The 17,924-nt window shown below is 36.5% G+C and overlaps 1 protein-coding gene across 12 annotated transcripts in view; it reads left to right on the top strand.

The window, feature by feature from the left end:
• Window positions 1-17,924, top strand: part of CEP128 (centrosomal protein 128) — a 381,907-nt gene that overhangs the window by 152,415 nt on the left and 211,568 nt on the right. For all 12 annotated transcript variants that reach the window (XR_011431914.1, XR_011431913.1, XR_011431912.1 and 9 more), the window contains one exon: window positions 4,498-4,557. Coding sequence is in view for 9 of the 12 variants with exons in the window: in XM_070249369.1 (XP_070105470.1) it covers window positions 4,498-4,557 (60 nt within the window). In the remaining 3 variants the exon portion in view is untranslated. The remainder of the gene's footprint in view (window positions 1-4,497; window positions 4,558-17,924) is intronic.

Raw genomic sequence — 17,924 nt, 5'->3', positions numbered from 1 at the left:
AGTCCATTGAATTGCCTGTCTCACTCTATAAAGAGAATGTGTTACAAGAGAGGCAGCAGTTCTGACTAAAAAATATCCTTGGAGTCAAGAGCCCTGGATTTTGAATTTTTCATTATCACAGCCATTTTTGCTGTTGTAAGAATATTACTGGCTAATATCTATTGAGCACTATTATATTATAGTACATACATTACAGGTACTGTGGTAAGTGTGGTGTATGCACTCTCTCCCTTACCCCCTAAAACCACCCTTTCCTTTAGGTAGTCTGATTAAATTCATTTTGGACAAGAAAAAGTAAGGCTTAGAGGGCTTAAGAACTTACCCCTGGCCATATATCTAGTTAAATTCCAGAACTAGGACTTCAGACCTTGGGAGTCTAACTCTGGAGCTTAGACAAGTGACCACTATGCTATTGGCCTTCCTTATAGAAACAAATTATATTTAATTTAGTTTTTCTGTCTTTAAAATGGAATATTGCTACTCGATTTATAGTTCTAGCAAAATGATAAATAAAAACAGAAGTAATCATGATGTTCTTAATTCCTTGAAGGTAAACACCTTTATTACCTCTAGGTTCCAGTACTGCTAGGTTACATACAGAGAGCATTGCATTGCTTTCATATGGTGTAACCATAGCACATTATGGTTGAGCCATCATTCACCCCTGTGTTTATTTCATTTGATGATATGACAGCACTCAAATTACAGTGTTGTGCGTAAGTGCTTTTCTTTTCTTTCTTTCTTTGTACTTTTCATCAGGAGTTTCTTCTTTTTGTTTTGTCATTTGTCTTTTTTCTCCTATAAAATGATTTTCCCTAGTCATACTACTTTCCCCTCTTTTTCCCACTCTTCCTTCCCATCCTTTTTTTTCCGCCCTCTTCTTCTCTTTCTTAAGTTGTATCTTAAAGAAAATAAAACTATAATTGTACTCTTACAGTTGAAGGTGTTTTAGGATTCAACTTTAACAGAAATATTTCCACTGATAGAATTTGGTAGAGTTGATGGAATTTTTACAATGTGTATTTTTATATACATTTTTTAAAAAGCTCGATGTCAGTTTGAGAGGGCTATGAGCCAAATATGAGAAATAACTGGCTTTAGGGGACAAACTAACTTTTTCAGACCTGTTGTGGGGCCTGTTATAATGCTGTTTTATTTGTTTTTCTGTCTAATGCTGCGTTTTAAAATTTAAGACTGGCCGGCCCTGTGGCCTAATGGTTAAGTTCACACGCTCCCCTTTGGCAGCCCAGTGCTTCACCGGTTCGGATCCTGGGCATGGACGTGGCACCGCTCATCAGGCCATGCTGAGGCAGCGTCCCACATAGCACAACCAGAGGCACTCACAGCTGGAATATACAACTGTGTACTGGGGGGCTTTGAGGAGAAGAAGGAAGAAAAAAAAAAAAAGAAGATTGGCAACAGATTTTAGCTCAGGTGCCAATCTTTGAAAAAATAAAAATTAAAAAAAAAAAGTTTTATAGAATTTGACTTGTCTTGTTTATGTATATTAAAAGGATGTGTAGCCTTGAAATCAACATTTCATCTAAAAGAAGACATATTAACAGTGTAATATTTATTCTATATTTAAGTATTTGTCTCAGGATGGTTTGTTTTCAATCAAGTAGAGATGTAAAAATGGAAACATTTGGATCATGCTATAAGATCTATAAACTTTGTTATGGGCAATCATAGGCTAACACGTAGTGTGCAGATAGCAGATTGCTTAAATATTTTATTCCTTTATGAGGTGCAAATTATCCTTCTGCCATATTCTGAAAAGCACCGTCTTCTTTACTAGGCTTTCAGAATGGAGTGATTCTGGTAATGAATCTTTACACCTCTCCCCCTAGAGAAAGACTAATTCAATCCAGTGCTGGGTGGAAAGTAAATCTAAAAGAAAGGAAATTCTATTAAGCTTTTTTTTCTTTTTAAGTATACATTTTTTTCGTTGTGGGTCTCTTTCCATTAATAACTTCTGTTGTTTTCTTCCTATAAACTTGAAAAAAATGAATACCCAAGAACATAACATTTGTTCTCACTTTGCAGTAATCACCCAAGGTGTTTGTTAAAATAAAATTGATTCTTTATAGTTCAGAGATCTATGGGAGAGTGGTGGTCCTTGTAAAATGTTTTCAAAAATGGAATAATTCCAATTATTCTTTGTTATTTGTTGATTCTTGAAATATTGCTGATGAAATTTTCAGCCGTTTTATATAGAGATTGACTGTGCTATGGAATGGATTGAATAATAGATATGTAACAAATGAACCTGAGAAAAGTCTCTGGGCATATTGTATTATTGCTAATTATATTTTTCTTTTTCCAGCTACCATATTTATTACTTAATCCATCTTAGTAAATGCATGTAGTGTTTAAAAACTTAAAGACAGACACTTAATAAACTACCACCATTAGGAAATAATTAGGAAAGTGTCTGAATTAAAGACACATCGTTTCATAGACCAGTCTTGTGTCCTATTTATAACTTGGCTTATTATGAAAATAAAGTAAAATAAGATATAGAAGCTGCATGTTATAGTGTGAAATATCTTACACTAAGTAGGTACTCAACTAATGTTAGCTATCATGATGGTAGTGCCTTTTTTGTAATATATTCATACATTATGTATAGATATACCTATATGTGTGTGTGTGTGTGTGTGTGTGTATACACAAGTATATCTATTTTCTCTTCCTTTTATCTTTTTATGACAAATGCCTGTTATAGTGCTCTTGTCATAGTAGATTTTGAAGCCTATTTATTGATGATAACATCATGATATGCAGTTAATAGTAATAATAGTGTTTTTGTGCCAGACTGTGCTAACACTCATTTTATTTAATTTATACCTTGGCCTTATTTAATTTATACTATGGCCACTTTATGGATGGGCAGCTTAGAGAAATTGTCATACCACTTGTAAGCAGACAAGGCTGTTCTCTTAAACACTAAACTGTATATAAATTTGTAAAGCAAATCCCAAAATATGAACATTAATTATACTCATCTCAGGTTATTTTAGACTTTAATCTCTAACACTATATCTTAGGTCACTGAAGATTTGATTGAGACTATGACAGAGGTGAATGAAAAAGAATAATAGAAACAGCGTTAATTAATGACAAATGGACATTTACAAATATTCAACACAGAAGAGGAAGAAAATGCTACGAACTAGAGTGATTAAGGAAAGTTTCACTGAAAAAGCAGAGAGGGCATGAGAGTTGAGTGAGAAAAGCGGATGAGAGAAAGGTTGGATGTAAGAAAGCACGCTTGTATATGGCATGCGGTTGGCACTCATTATGCATTCATCGTATGTCTAAATGAATTAGCTAATGCTATTCCTTAGAGGAATGATGTGCACACACCTTAGGAAGTTTGGAAGTATTTGAGAATAGGAATAGACATCTCTTGTAGAGGGATAGGATGTTTTTAAGCAGAAAATTTCTAGAAAGAAGTCCTGCAAAAATATCATAGGTAGCACAAGATTCAAAGAAAGTAGGAATTGAGAAAGACTTTTGTGTTTACAATTATAAAGTCACTGACGCCCTTTGAGTACAGTTTTATCAGTAATAAGGCAGAACCAGATGCCAGGGGATTTTATAAATGAGTTGGTGTGAAGGAAATCGGGGCAGCTGATATACACAACCTATTTGTTGCAGGATTTTGTTACCATCATGAAAAATAAAGTGATGTTTGCATGAAGTCATGTTGATTAGTTTCTGTCAGTTCTACACAACCATTAATGAAACAAAATGGCCCTCATAGTATAAAACTAAAGGATAAATGAGACAAAGAATTAAGTTTCTGTGTAATTACATCTAACCCTTAGTGAAATACATTACATGGAACAAGACTGAGGAAAAGAAACGAACACAAATGGAGTACTGGTTTAATTAAGGCTGCTTGCCTACAGAACTCTGTGGAGTTAGCCTCCAGACATTCTAGCAATGATAGCACTTGAAAGTTGATTCATGTCTCTATGTATGAGCTAAATCTGTACTGTCAGTACATACATACAACCATACATACATGCTCATATAAATAAACTTAAACAAGTGGTGGTTTGAAATTGGTTGAGTATTGGTATAAACTTTCTTCTTTTTATTTTTTTAGTTTTAAATTTTTTGTGTGTGTGGAAGATTGGCCCTGAGCTAACATGTGTCGCCAATCTTCCTCTTTTTGCTTCAGAAAGATTGTCACTGAGCTAACGTCTGTGCCAATCTTCCTCTATTTTATGTGGGATGCCGCCACAGCGTGGCTTGTCAAGCAGTGCTAGGTCTGTACCCGGGATCTGAACCTGCATATCCTGGGCTGCCGAAGCAGAGCACACAAACCCAACCACTACGCCACTGGGCTGGCCCCTAAACTTTCTTCTTTTCAAACTCTTAAATTTAGATACCAAACTTTTGGATGTTGTGGTGAATAATTTCATTTATGTAAGTTCCTTTCATAGAAAAATCTACATCTAATAGACTATTTCTTCTTTTTTGTAGGTTTTTTCATCTGGTTCTGATATTAATTGTGACCCACATCGCTGGTTAGCAGAAAGCAAGGTAATTAATCTTTGTATCCTAAAGTTAGCCTAATATTTATGACCTTCAAAGTGTTCTATTTGGGCTAGCCATACCTTTTGCCAAGTAACCGAGCTTATGAAGCTATAATATGTTATTTCTGGGGAAGATATCATTGTAGTGCATTTAAGATACCTCCGTGTTCTTTTAACTTAACATTTAAAAATTGGCCTAAATATATAGACATAGAATGAGAGAATAAAGGAAGGTAAAACTGTTGAAATATTAAAACTAGATTGTCAAAGAGACAAATTCTTCTTTTGCTTGTAGACAGACTTTCCTTGAAGACAGACAGCAATCTTCATTTACCCATAAATACTAATTATATTTCGGTTCCTGAGGGTGAGCTCAAAGCCTTCTAAATACTCTGTTTGGCTCAAGCAAATCCCATCACTTCTCTGAGTGTCTTGTGTCCTCGTTTACAAACTGTCTGTAAGTGTTAGCAAGCCATGGAAGGTAACAGGGAAGATGGAGATGTAAACAAGTTTGAAAAACTCCGAAGGCGTGTTATGTCATTATGGAAATGTGTAAACATTGACAAAGGAAACCAGAAGAGGGAAGAGCTAACTATGATGTTTGTGCTGGGAGGGTATGATGCTGCCAGCACGTAGAAGGCTTCTACAAAAATGTAATATTTAAATTTGGCCATACAAAAAATATGTAGAACTTCTCCACTTGGCTAATTATAGGTATAATAATGGCAAGAGGATTAGAATATTTGAGTAAACACAGATAATGCCCTGAGATTGGTGACTGAGGTACAGGTAGGAGGTGGGAGAAAGACAAGGTTCACCCTATCTAAGGCAGATATGCCTTACAGCAGCCTCTAAAAAAAAGCATTCTTAATAAGAAACTAACAATATTATGATTGAACATTGCAATTTGCCCAACCATGTAAAATTTTCTGTCTTACTTTAAGTACAGTGATCCTGTGTATTCCTAATCATTTTTGATAGAATCAGATGCAAAGTTGTATTTATGCAACCTGCATAGGAAATTTAGAATGTACGTATTTTACTGTCTCAGAACTTTTTGGCTAGAAACTTTTGCTGTGCATTAATAAAGCATTTCTCATTTTTCTTTGTCCCAACTCCACAGTTCCAACAAGAGCAATGTGCTTGGAATGTTCTTTCAAGTTGAAATCTTTATCATTTCTGAACAGAAAGCGTTCACTGCTGTTGTTCAGTTAAATTATGAGAGCTAGAGATGACTCTTAATCATAGTTCTTTAATTTGGGAGCTAGTGAGCAGTTTTCCCTTATCATTTAATGGGAGTGAACTTCTGATCAGACGAGTTTTAATACTGCATGAGACAACTGTTCCTCTACAGTATAAAAGGATTGTGATAAGCAATACCACACTGACCAGCTGACTTAGGAGGAATTGAATCTATTTACCAGAAAGATGGCTTAGGTTATTGATGGGCTACAATCCTGTAATTCTCCTGAACTATGACTGGACAGCTCTATAAGTATTGAAGATAAGATCTCAAGTCAGAGGACAAAAACTCTATGGAATGTAGAATTGCTATTCAGCTAGTCCGTGCTGACATCTTGCTGTATTAGAAGGACCTCTAAGGGCGTTTGGTAATTGTTTTCATAAATCTGCCAAATGAATTTCTTCTGTTAGTGTTAATCCTAGAAGAACTAGAGGATTGAGTGGGCATTGTGTCACTGTTGCTTTGTTGCTGGTAGTGGCATAATATAAACATGAAGTCCAACTAAGTTGGGCCAGGCTCACGGATAAAATCACCAATGAATAGTAAGAATAATACGTTATTGGGAGGGTTGAGATGGTTGTTAAGGAATACCAGACAAAAAGTTCCCAGGGATTAGGGATTTGTTTTTGTCATAAATGTTGACAAGGCACGTAGAGATCAAATTTTATTCAGTTTAACAGAGAATTTACTGAGAAAGTACTATGTCCCAGATGCTCTGTTTCATGCTGTGGGCATAAAAATGAGTTAAGACATAATCCTTCCTCTTGACGAACATATTTTCTCTAGAAAAGCTGACTCTTACGTAGATAATTTCAATATTAAATGGAAGAGCTGTGATAGAATTATACAGAAGCTGGTGTGGAGGCTGGTGTCTCAGATGAACCTTGAAGCTAGCCAGGTGAGGAAAGAGCATGCATGCAGAGCAAACACTTGTAGGAATGGCACAAAAGAAAGGCAGCATGATAAATACAAAGAAACCAAGTGATTTGGCAATACTGCAATATGAAAGTGTGAGACAGAGAATGGCAGGCATGAGGCTCTAGAAGGAGCTAGAGATTAGTTCCATCAAGAAGAGCATCGTGTGCCCTTTTAAAAGCTTAGGTTCAGTTGTGTGTTTAGTGGGAAACCATGAAGGAGTTTTGAACAGGAGAGTGGCATGTTGGTTTTCATATTTTATTTTATTTATTTTTTATTTTCTTGTGAGGAAGATTGGCCCTGAGCTAACATCTATGCCAATCTTCCTCTGTTTTATGTGGGATGCCGCCATAGTGGGGCTGCACGAATGGTGCTAGGTCCACGCCCGGGATCCCAGCCTGTGAACTTTGGGTCACTGAAATGGAGTGCGTGAACCCAACTGCTACGCCACTGGACCGGCACCTTCATTTTCGTATTTTAGAAGCATCACGCAGATAGTGATGTGAAAGGTGGATTAGAGGTGGGAAGACCAAAGGCAGGAAGACCAGTCAAGAGTTGTCTGGGTGAGACCCAGGTCTCTGGATGAGGTAGGATAAGAGTCTGAATTAAGGAAATTATAGAGATTCAGAGGAAAGCACAGACTGGAGTGATATTTTGGTGACAATATACAAGTAATATTTATTGTTATGTCAGAGAGTGATGGAGAAAGAAAGAGATGCCCAGGATTTTCAACCCAAACTAGAAGACCCTACGTCAAAGGTTGGTATCTGAATAGACAGGCATGCAGGGTCCTGGCTGGGCGAGCTAGCAGAAGTATTGAAAGAGTTTCCACCACAGGGACTGATATCAAGAAAGTGTCCTTTGGACAAGAAGGCGCAAAGAGAAGCAGAGACAAAGGCACAGATCAGAGTTTAGGTTCAAATCATGGAAAGAAATGAGAAGTGGCAGAGATATTCACAGTGAGAAAACAGGGACAATTTATCAAATCTAGAGCAGACAGGCACCGTCAGGATGGAATGACCATACTAGCGAGCATCGCTGTTGATCCCAGATCTTAAGTATCATTTTATATAACAAGAGAACAGCTGATGTCAGCTGCTCTTTAGCACAAGGCAGCATCCTGAGCGCTCCATTGTTTTACAGAAGAACACATTTACTTCTGGGAGTCCAGTACTCATTATTCCTGTGAGATGGCACAAAGGTGACTTTATATGCTGCTTTGGCTCTAGAGCTCTTTTCGTTCTTGGCCTTTATCCCACTCTGTTGAAATTCCCATTTAAAACTCCTCCTCTTTCTTTAGTCTGTAAGCTTTTTTGAGGGAAGACCTGTGTCTATCCTGTTCCTCATTGCATCTTTAGCATTTACCACAATGCTTGGCTAAATGCTCAAAAAATATTTTTCTTAAGGAGTAATTATATTAGGCTTGCTGCATTTTCCTACTCAGGTTACTTCCTCAGCTTAAATATCACCAAAGAATAAATAACAAGCAGATTAAATTTTGGTAAATATATTAATTCTCAACTATTACTTTTTTTGAATAGAATTGTAAACTTTAAGATGATACAGATAAAAAATATACTTCCAAATCATTGGGATATTTTCCTATATTATCCTGTTTGGAATCATCCCAAAGAGTCACACTTCTTTTTGCTGAGGAAGATTTGACCTGAGCTAACATCTGTTTCCAATCTTCCTCTTTTTGCTTGAGGATGATTTTCCCTGAGCTATCACCTGTGCCAATCTCCTTATATTTTGTATGTGGGTCCCTGCCACAGCATAGCTGCTGATGAGTGGTGTATGTCTGTGCCTGGGAACTGAACCCTGGCTGCCAAAGCAGAGTGCACCTATCTTAACTACTAGGCCATGGGGCTGGCCCTGAGTCACACTTTTTATAGTATAATGTGTTCTAGATGTTGACAAGCATTTGCTTTTCCCTACTGTTTTTGGAATATTATAGTTGAGAGAGCTTTAGAGATCATGTGGTTTGATTTCCTCATTTTGTAGATGAGAAAGAGGCCCTGAGCATTTTGAGTTTTACCTAAGGACATAAAGCTAGTTAGTTACTGATAAGGGTTTAGAATCTGGGTCTCCGAACTCTGTGCCCTTGTTTCTTTCCATTGGTTGTGTAATCTACACTTGAATATAAACTTTACATTTATGAATATTGTCTTTTTTTTTTTTTTTTAAGATTTTGTTTTTTTCCTTTTTCTTCCCAAAGCCTCCCGGTACATAGTTGTATATTCTTCGTTGTGGGTCCTTCTAGTTGTGACATGTGGGACGCTGCCTCAGCGTGGTCTGATGAGCAGTGCCGTGTCCGTGCCCAGGATTCGAACCAACGAAACACTGGGCCGCCTGCAGCGGAGCGCACGAACTTAACCACTCGGCCACGGGGCCAGCCCCCTGAATATTGTCTTTTTAATGATATGGTTTTTTAAAGCAGTCATTGTGTGCGAAGTATTAGACAGAGAGTATTTAATTCTTGTTGAAGGATGTGAATAGTCATTTAGTATTCTCTCCTCCTGATGGAGACATCAAAATGTGATACCAATACTCAGGTATCTTGATTCATTTGTTTGACATATTCTTTAGATTGTGTATGTGAAACACATTCAATTTAATTAGAGAAAAGCATTTTATATTTTTAAATATGGACTCTTATTATGGAGATATTCTTTCTTTCTTCTTGATTATATGACTAAGTAGAAAAGTGGAGAGAGTATTACTGAAAGATATATATTTTGAAGTTGATTTAGATTTGACTTTTGCAGTTCTGGTTTAATTCTTGTTTTGGTGGCCTAGCATATTCTAAAAATTTGCCATCCTCTTTCTTTATTTTTGGTTCCTGCATAAACATTTCTTTTCAAAATTGTTTTTAGAGTTTTGGCAAAGGAAGCAAGTAGTTAAAAGCAACAAAATTGTGGGTCCTAATATTAATGCTAACTTTATCAGCTATAATCTTTGTATTTGAATTTTCTGTTTTCCTTGGTTTTTAGCTATGAGTTATTCCTTAGTGACTTTAGTATATTTTACATGAAATCTCACTAGAGGACTCTTACTGATTAAAAAGATCATTTTGATTGTTTGACTAGATACTTATGAATATTCCCGCCTAATTGCAAGCCATCAACTATGAAGGTAAAAAACTGCCTTATTTAGAAATTCTTTCTTTATTTTGGTTTGTTTAGCAATACTAGTTGATGTACTTAAATAAATGAGCCTATTATGTAATCTGTAAGATACTCTCGTGAGTGGCTGATAGAATGGTGTTTGTACGGTGATTAATAGCCCTGTCAGCTAATTATTATTTGAAATTGGTAAAGTAATTCCTATACTGTGTTCCAAGCTGTTCCTTCAAGATAAACGTAATGAAAGATTCTGGGTGTTTCTCTAACAAACGCTGATTCTCCTAATTGATTATTGGTTGATTAAATTTCCATAAGTTGATATTTTGTTTTGTAGGATTAATATGTTCTGCATACATATTCAAATCTTAACAAGCGTCTAACTATGTTATTTTTAATTTTGTATAGCAATGGAATGAAGGCTTCATAGGAAGAAACTGAAGCCGTAGGTGATATTGTAATAGTCTGCTCAGGCTGCCATAACAAAACACCACAGACTAGGTGGCTTGAACAACAGATGTTTATTTTCTCACATTTCTGAAGCCTAGAAGTCTGAGATCAAAGTGCCAGGGTTGGTTTCTGGTGAGACTTCTTCCTGGCTTGTAGATGACTGCCTTCCATGTGGGGAGTGGGAGTTGGGGGAGTAAAGTAGGGGGTAAGGGTATGGTTGGGAGAGTTGGGGGTTGGGAGTCAGAAGGAGAGTTTCACTTTCTCTTCTTCTAAGGACACCAACCCAACAGGATCAGGGCCCCACACTCATGACATCTTCTAACATTAAGTACCTCCCTAAAGGCCCTGTCTCCAAATACAGGCACACTGAGGGTTAGGGCTTCAGGACATGGATCTGAGAGGGACACCATTCAGTCTGCAACACGTATCAAACCTGATTAATGCTTTGTTTCAGAGACTTTTTTTGGTTATTGTTTTGTTTTTACCACAACCAGTAGGGTTATTGTTAATGACAAAACAGATTTGTTATTTCTCTGTTATCACCTCCTAACAGTGGTAGTGAACGCAGCCCAAGGATTGGGAGGGAGTAAATGGAATAGCATTGAGAAAAGGGAAATGGGAAGTTATTTTCCAAGTTAGCTGTTAAATTACTGGGCAAGAACAGATTACACTGGGTGATTGAAACTGATGAGCCACAGGGACTCGTTTTGTTTGGAACATAGGGGTTTTAAAAAATTGAATTGGTAGCGAATATTTAAAAAAATCAAGCCTTTGGATGATTACAGCATGGAATTTGTTTTCCTTTTGAGATGTCAGAAGATCTGATAACTCTAGGGTTTCATTCTCATGTGGTAGAAAACTGTTGGAGCTGAGAAGAATCATGGACATGACCACATTAGAAGGGGTGTCCTTCCAGAGCTGCTTCTTTGTCGTTGTGTTTGTATAATTCTACGTGATAGTGTTCAGGTCCTAAATGTGTTACTTTTGAAAGTTCATTAAGCTTTCTTAATATAGTTAGCTTAACCGTAGTTTGGCATTATCCACACTATTCTCTATTGATTCCCAACATGGTAGAAAGTATTAGTTGCATTTTATCATTATGCTTGCATGTTAGTTTTCTCAAAGTAGATTTAGGAGAAATAGATATATCTCTTATGTCCATGTGCAGTACAAAATGGTAAAACAATAAAATAGTAGCCTGATTGAGTGGCATATTTCAAGAAAAACAAAAGAAAACATATTTTTTATCCACTTTTGTTGATGTTTCCTACCTGGCACCTTTAGCATTTACATTTGCCATCTCTGATGTAAACCAACCAAATTAAGTTCTGTAACATCATCTAACAGTGACTTGATACTAGAACATTTGGTATTTCTGTTGAATAATCTGTCTCCTTTTACTCTTTTCTCCCAAGGCCTTTTGAGGTCAACTGTGAACCCCATACCTTTTATCAATCCATATTTGATTGCTATCTTTTTAAGTGCATTCCTTCAGGTTTATCTCTTTTAAATTTCATCTTGTGTGTATGTATTTCTTTTGTATATCAAAGTTATTTCATTTTATTCTCTGTCAACAGGTGATAATTATCTCCACCATACTAGTAAATCAATTTAATATTCTAATATCTAAACATTTTTGATGATATTAAATAACACTTAGACTATTCCTGGGGGAGCTAATCTTTAACATTTCTGTTGACAGTGATTAAATAATTTTGAAAATGTATTCTAGTCTCCAAGTACTTGAGTTTTGAAAGGTGGATATGAGGGTTATAGATTTACTTTTTGCCTAACTTCCTCAAATTGTGAAACACAGGAGTTGATATCTGGATCCTTGGTGAAGTAATTTATGAGTACAAAGTTGGTTGAACAGAATCAGAGCCTGTAGCTTTCCAAAATGCTGCCTGAGAGCTGTTGTTTAGCATGGTGCCTAAATGACAGAGTTGTCAGGGCTGGCGTATGTACATCCTTCCAACTCTTCTTTGAGGTGATATTTTTATGATCCGAATTGATAGTGTTTGGGTCCTAAAAGTGTTACTTTTGAATGTTCATTAAGCTTTTTAAATACCGTAATACAAAAAAAACACTTTGGATTTTTTGTTTTCAAGATATCATTTTCTTTTCCTGTGTTCTTACTTGAACGCAAGGTGCTATCTCTTTACAAGAACTTAATAGCATCCAACTTTTCATTTAGTTGCATGAGTCAAGTCCTCACTATGTGCAGAACACTGTACTAGTTGTAGTGTGTGTGTGTTTGTGCATGAACATGAATACACATTATTCCCAAGAAGCTTTTAATTGAAGAATATTAAAAAATTCTTGAAAAAAATCTTGAGGATTTAGTGTATTAAGTTATTTAATATGCAAGGATAAAGATGTGTATGTGTTTGAGGTGCCAAATAAATAGCAAAAAGATTTGGTTGAAAATGTCTTTTCCAGAAACTATATATCTAACCTTTCCCTTTTCCCTTATCATACTAATTATAATATGGTACTCACTAGGGCTTTTCAGTTTATTTATTTTTCTTGAAGAACTGGCAGAGTTTGATGAGGGGAACAAAATGCATGGTCTATAGATTCAGTTGGTAGTTTTGATATAGATGTGGCAGCGCTAGCATAGGCTTTCTCTTATTTTGCATAGTTAATAGCAATTAATAAATTAATCGCTTAGTAGTGTTTTAGATCATTTTCCAACTGACCTATACCTAAAATTACTGATTAAATTGTCTAAAATAATTTTTATTGCATAATGCGTTGAATACATTTTCATTTTAAAGATTCTAAGAATATAGAAGTACGGAGAATAAGTTTTGAATATCTACCCTCATCTCCCGTTTTACGCCTCTCTCCTCGGTAGGCATAATCACCGTAAACAGCGTGATGTTCATATTTTCAGTCCTATTTTGATTTGATGGGCTGGACTGCAGTTATTTTTTGACGAAGATATGTAGTTTTTTAATTGCTAAATATGTCTGTTCCTTCCTCTTGACAGTCTCTGACATTGAGCATATCCATCTTGTATTTTCTTCCTTTGGGGTTCTATCACCCCAAACTCTTGGATTTTCCTCCTCCCTTTCCAACTACTTCTTCCCAGCTTTATTTTAGATTTCTCTTGTGTTTATCTCTTCTAATCCCACTTCTGTCTTTTCTGTAGACACTCTCCATGTGCTATTTTATGTATTCCTATGCTTTTAACTTCCTCCAAACTGTTGATTCTTCAGTCTGTATCTCTCATCCATATTTCTTGAGCTTTAGATCTATATATCCAACTAGTCATCTATGTACTTCTGTGTTTCTTAGTCCTAACAACTTCAACATATTCCAATCTGATGTTAACTTCTTAACCCCTAATTCTTTGCTGCTTCTAGATTTCCTGTTTCATAGTTTCTTAAGCTAGAAACTTGGCCATCAGTACTGAATTATTATTCTCCCTTATCCCTAACCCCTAACATTTAAGTCTCAATCTCTTACCATTTTCACTCGTTTAGAATATTGTAACAGTCGCTTGACTTCTAGCCTTCAATATGTGCTCCACTCTATGTATAGAGTATGCTTACTAAAGAACAGTCCAATTCACTTCCTTGTCTCCCATGTGTGGTTAGATGGGCGTGGTGGTATATCACTCACCCTTACCCTGACCGTGTATTCTTCCTCAGTGCTTTGTTGTTAGTGCCGTCGAGTTGATTCTCACAACTGGTGACCCTGTGTACAGCAGAGCGGAACCCTGCCCAGTCTTTTGGGCCGTCTTCTCACCTTCTGGCACCATATCAGCTCTGCTACTGTTCATAGCATTTCCATGGCCAATTTCTCATAAGTGGGTGGCCAGGTCCTTCTTCCTAGTCTGTCTTTAGTCTGAAAGCTGCACTGAAACCTGTCCAGCATGGATGAACCTGCTGGTATTTGAAATACCAGTGGTATAGCTTTTCAGCATCACAGCAACATGCAGCCACCACAGTATGACAACCAACAGATGGAGGCCATGGTTCCCTGACCAGGAAATGAACCCAGGCCTCAGCAGTGAGAGGGCGAAATCTTAATCACTAGACCACCCAGGCTGGCCTCAATGCTTTAGTAGAAAGTGCTCCATTTATCTAGTAAAGAGTTGATCATGTTTCCTGGTTTCCTGTCCAATGGAAGATTTTTATCTGTTTTGGTATTTGAATGAGTATTTCAAAGTGGATATTGGAAAGTAAAGCAGCCTTAATTAAATTTCTGCAATCGTAGTTGGAAGTCCATAGGCAAATTTAAGTTGGGGATTTCCGTATTTATCCAGTGACATTCAGACACGACAAAGGCCTATGAATTGTGAGGCAGGTACTAAAGCCAGGTACCGTCTCTTCAGGGAAGTTTAATTTTAGCTTTGCTTTTACACCCTCTTACTTCCTCTTTTCCTTTTTTTTTTTTTTGAGGAAGATTAGCCCTGAGCTAACATCTGCTGCCAGTCCTCCTCTTTTTGCTGAGGAAGTATGGCCTTGAGCTAACATCCATGCCCATCGTCCTCCACGTTTTTTCTTTTTATATGTGGGATGCCTACCACAGCATAGCTTGCTAAGCGGTGCCATGTCCGTGCCCGGGATCTGAACCGGCGAACCCCGGGCAGCCGAAGCGGAAGATGCGAACTTTAACCACTGCGCCACCAGGCCGGCCCTCCTTTTGTTTGTTTGTTTGTTAAATGAAAGCTTAGTTGGAATACTATACTATACAATTTACCTATTTCAAGTGTATCAATCAGTAGTTTTTAGTACATTCACAGAGATGTGCAACCACCACCACAATGATTTTTAAAACATTTTCTTTACCCCCAAAAGAAAATCTGGACCCTTTAGAGATTACCTTCTAATCTGTCCATCCCACCCCCCGCCACAGCCCTAGTCAACAAGTAATCTGCTATAGATTTGCCTACTCTGGACATTTCATACAAATGCAATCATACAATATGTGGTCCTTTATTTTATGATGGACTTCTTTCATTTAGCAGAGTCACCTATGTTGTACCATGTGTCATTACTTCACTTCTGGCTAAATAACAGTCCATTGTGTGGATAACACTACATTTTACTTATCCACTTATCAGTTGATGTTCATTTGGGTTCATTTGGGTTGCCATAGTTTTGGTAACTATGTTTAACCTTTTGAAGACTGGCCTGATTGTATTGTAAAGTGGCTGCACTATTGTACATTCCTGCCATTAGTACATGAGAATTCCAATTTCTCCATGTATACACCAATGGTTGTTCTCATCTGTCTTTTTGATACAGCTATCCTACTGGGAGCAAGTGGAATCTCATCATGATTTTGATTTACATTTACCTGATGGCTGATGATGTTGAGCATCTTTTCATGTGGCTTTTGGTCATTTGTATATCTTCTTTGGAGAAATGTCTATTTAGATTTTTTGCTCAGTTCTCAATTGGTCTTTTTATTACTGAGTTCTTTATGTATCCTAGATACAAGTCCTTTCTCAGATACACGATCTACAAATATTTCCTTCTGTTCAGAGGATTGTTTTTTCACTTTGTTGATTGTAACCTTTGAAGGACTGTGTTCTTAATTGTGATGACGTCCCATTTGTCAGCCTTTTTCTTTGGTTGTCTGTGCTTTTGATGTCATATCTAAGAAATCATTGCCAAACCAAAGTCACAAAGACTTATGCCTATGTTTTCTTCTAGGAGTCTTACATTTTTAGCTCATACGTTTAGGTCTTTGATCCATTTCAAGTCAATTTATGTATATGGTATAAGGTATGGGTCCAACTTCATTCTTTTGCATGTGGTATTCAGTTGTCCCAGCACTGTTGGTTGGAAAGACTGTTCTTTCCTCATCAAATTATTTTGATATCCTTGTTGAAAATCGATGTACTATATATATATATATATATATATATATATATATATATACATACACACACACACGTATATGTATATATGGGTTTATTTCTGGACTCTCAATTCTATTCCATTGATCTGTATGTGTGTGCATATGCCAGTACTACACTGTCTTGATTACTGTAGCATTGTGTTAAGCTCTGAAATGGGTAGGTGTGAGTCTTCCAACTTTGCTTTTCTTTCTCAACACCTCTGTTTGGCTATGCTGGGACATTTCAAATGTCCATATGAAATTTAGGATCAGCTTCTCAATTTCTCCCAAAGAAGCCAGTTTGATAGGAATTGTGTTGACTCTGTAGATTAGTTTGGGGAGTATTTCTAGCTTAACAATATTAAGTCTTCTGATCTCTGTACATGGGATATCTTGCCATTTATTTGGACATTATTTAATTTTTTGGACAGTGTTTTGTAGTCTTTTGAGTATAAGTTTTAGACTTCTTTTAAAAAGTATATTATTAAGTAGTTTGTTCTTTTGATGCTGTTGTAAATATGATTGCCTTTTTTACTTTATTTTTGGATTGATCATTCAAGTGTATAGAAATACAGTTGACTTATGTATATTTATCTTATATACTGTAACCTTGCTGAACTTTTTTTTCATATTTTATTTTTTTAATTTTAATTTTATTTCTGTATTGCAGTGACATTGGATTATAACATTATATGACTTTCAGATGTGCATTGTAATATATTTCGAATTCTGTGTAGATTGCATCCTGGCTGAACTCTTTTCTTAGTTCTAATAGGTTTTTAGTGGAATCGTTAGGATTTTCTTATACATGGGCATGTTATCTGCAAATGGATGCAAATATGTTCTTTCTTTTCAATGTGGATATATTTTATTTCATTTTCCTGCATGATTGCCCTGCCATGACTTCTTAATATGATGTTAGATAGAAGTGGTGAGAGTGGACATCCTTTTCCTGTTTCTGATCTTAGGGAGACAGCATTCAGTCTTTCACCATTAAGTATGATAATAGTTGTAGTTTTTTCATAGATATCTTTTATCAAGTTGAGAAATTTCCCTTCTATTCCAAGTATGTTGATTGCTTTTATCATGAATAGACGTTGGATTTCATCATATGCTTTCCCTGCACCTTTTGATATGATCAATTGGCTTTTGTCCATAATTCTTATTCATATGATATATTATGTTAATTTATTATTTATTATAACCAACCTTGCATTCCTGGGATAGTCATGCTGTAAAAAGCTTTTTATATGTTGCTGGATTTCATTTGCTAGTATTTTGTTGAGGATTTAAAAAAATCTTTATAAATAAGTTATATTCATAATCACAGCCTTGTACTCAATCTGGGTAAATGACAGTTAGGACCCCAGTATTGTCTGCCTGCTGTGTCTGAGGTACAGAGGCTACCCTATCAGTGGTGGGTGGAGGAGGGGATTCTCAGTGTCTCCTCTACACTTGCAGGAATTTAGCTAACGCAAATCAGACCTGTGAAGAAAAGAATGCTAGTGGTCTGCTCTGCCATTGAGATACATGCTATCATGATCTGTTTCTACTCATAACAATTCTGACTCCAAATGTGTGACTTTTTCACACCAAATAATTCTCCAGTTCTCTGCAGACACCAACTAAGTGTCCCACAGTTTAATTCAACTGACGCCAGCTATCCAGAGTTAATACAGATCCCACAGGTTAAGGGCTCAGTCCTATAAGACTGCCCCCCATGCTCTCCTTCAGATGCGGATCACAAGTAGTGAGTGTCCAGGTTATGTTCACTTCTATCTGATCTGG

The sequence above is a fragment of the Equus caballus genome, chromosome 24, assembly GCF_041296265.1.
Source record: "Equus caballus isolate H_3958 breed thoroughbred chromosome 24, TB-T2T, whole genome shotgun sequence".
Taxonomy (NCBI): domain Eukaryota; kingdom Metazoa; phylum Chordata; class Mammalia; order Perissodactyla; family Equidae; genus Equus; species Equus caballus.
The sequence above is the reverse complement of the archived record's forward strand: the minus strand, read 5'-3'. Positions and strand labels throughout refer to the sequence as shown.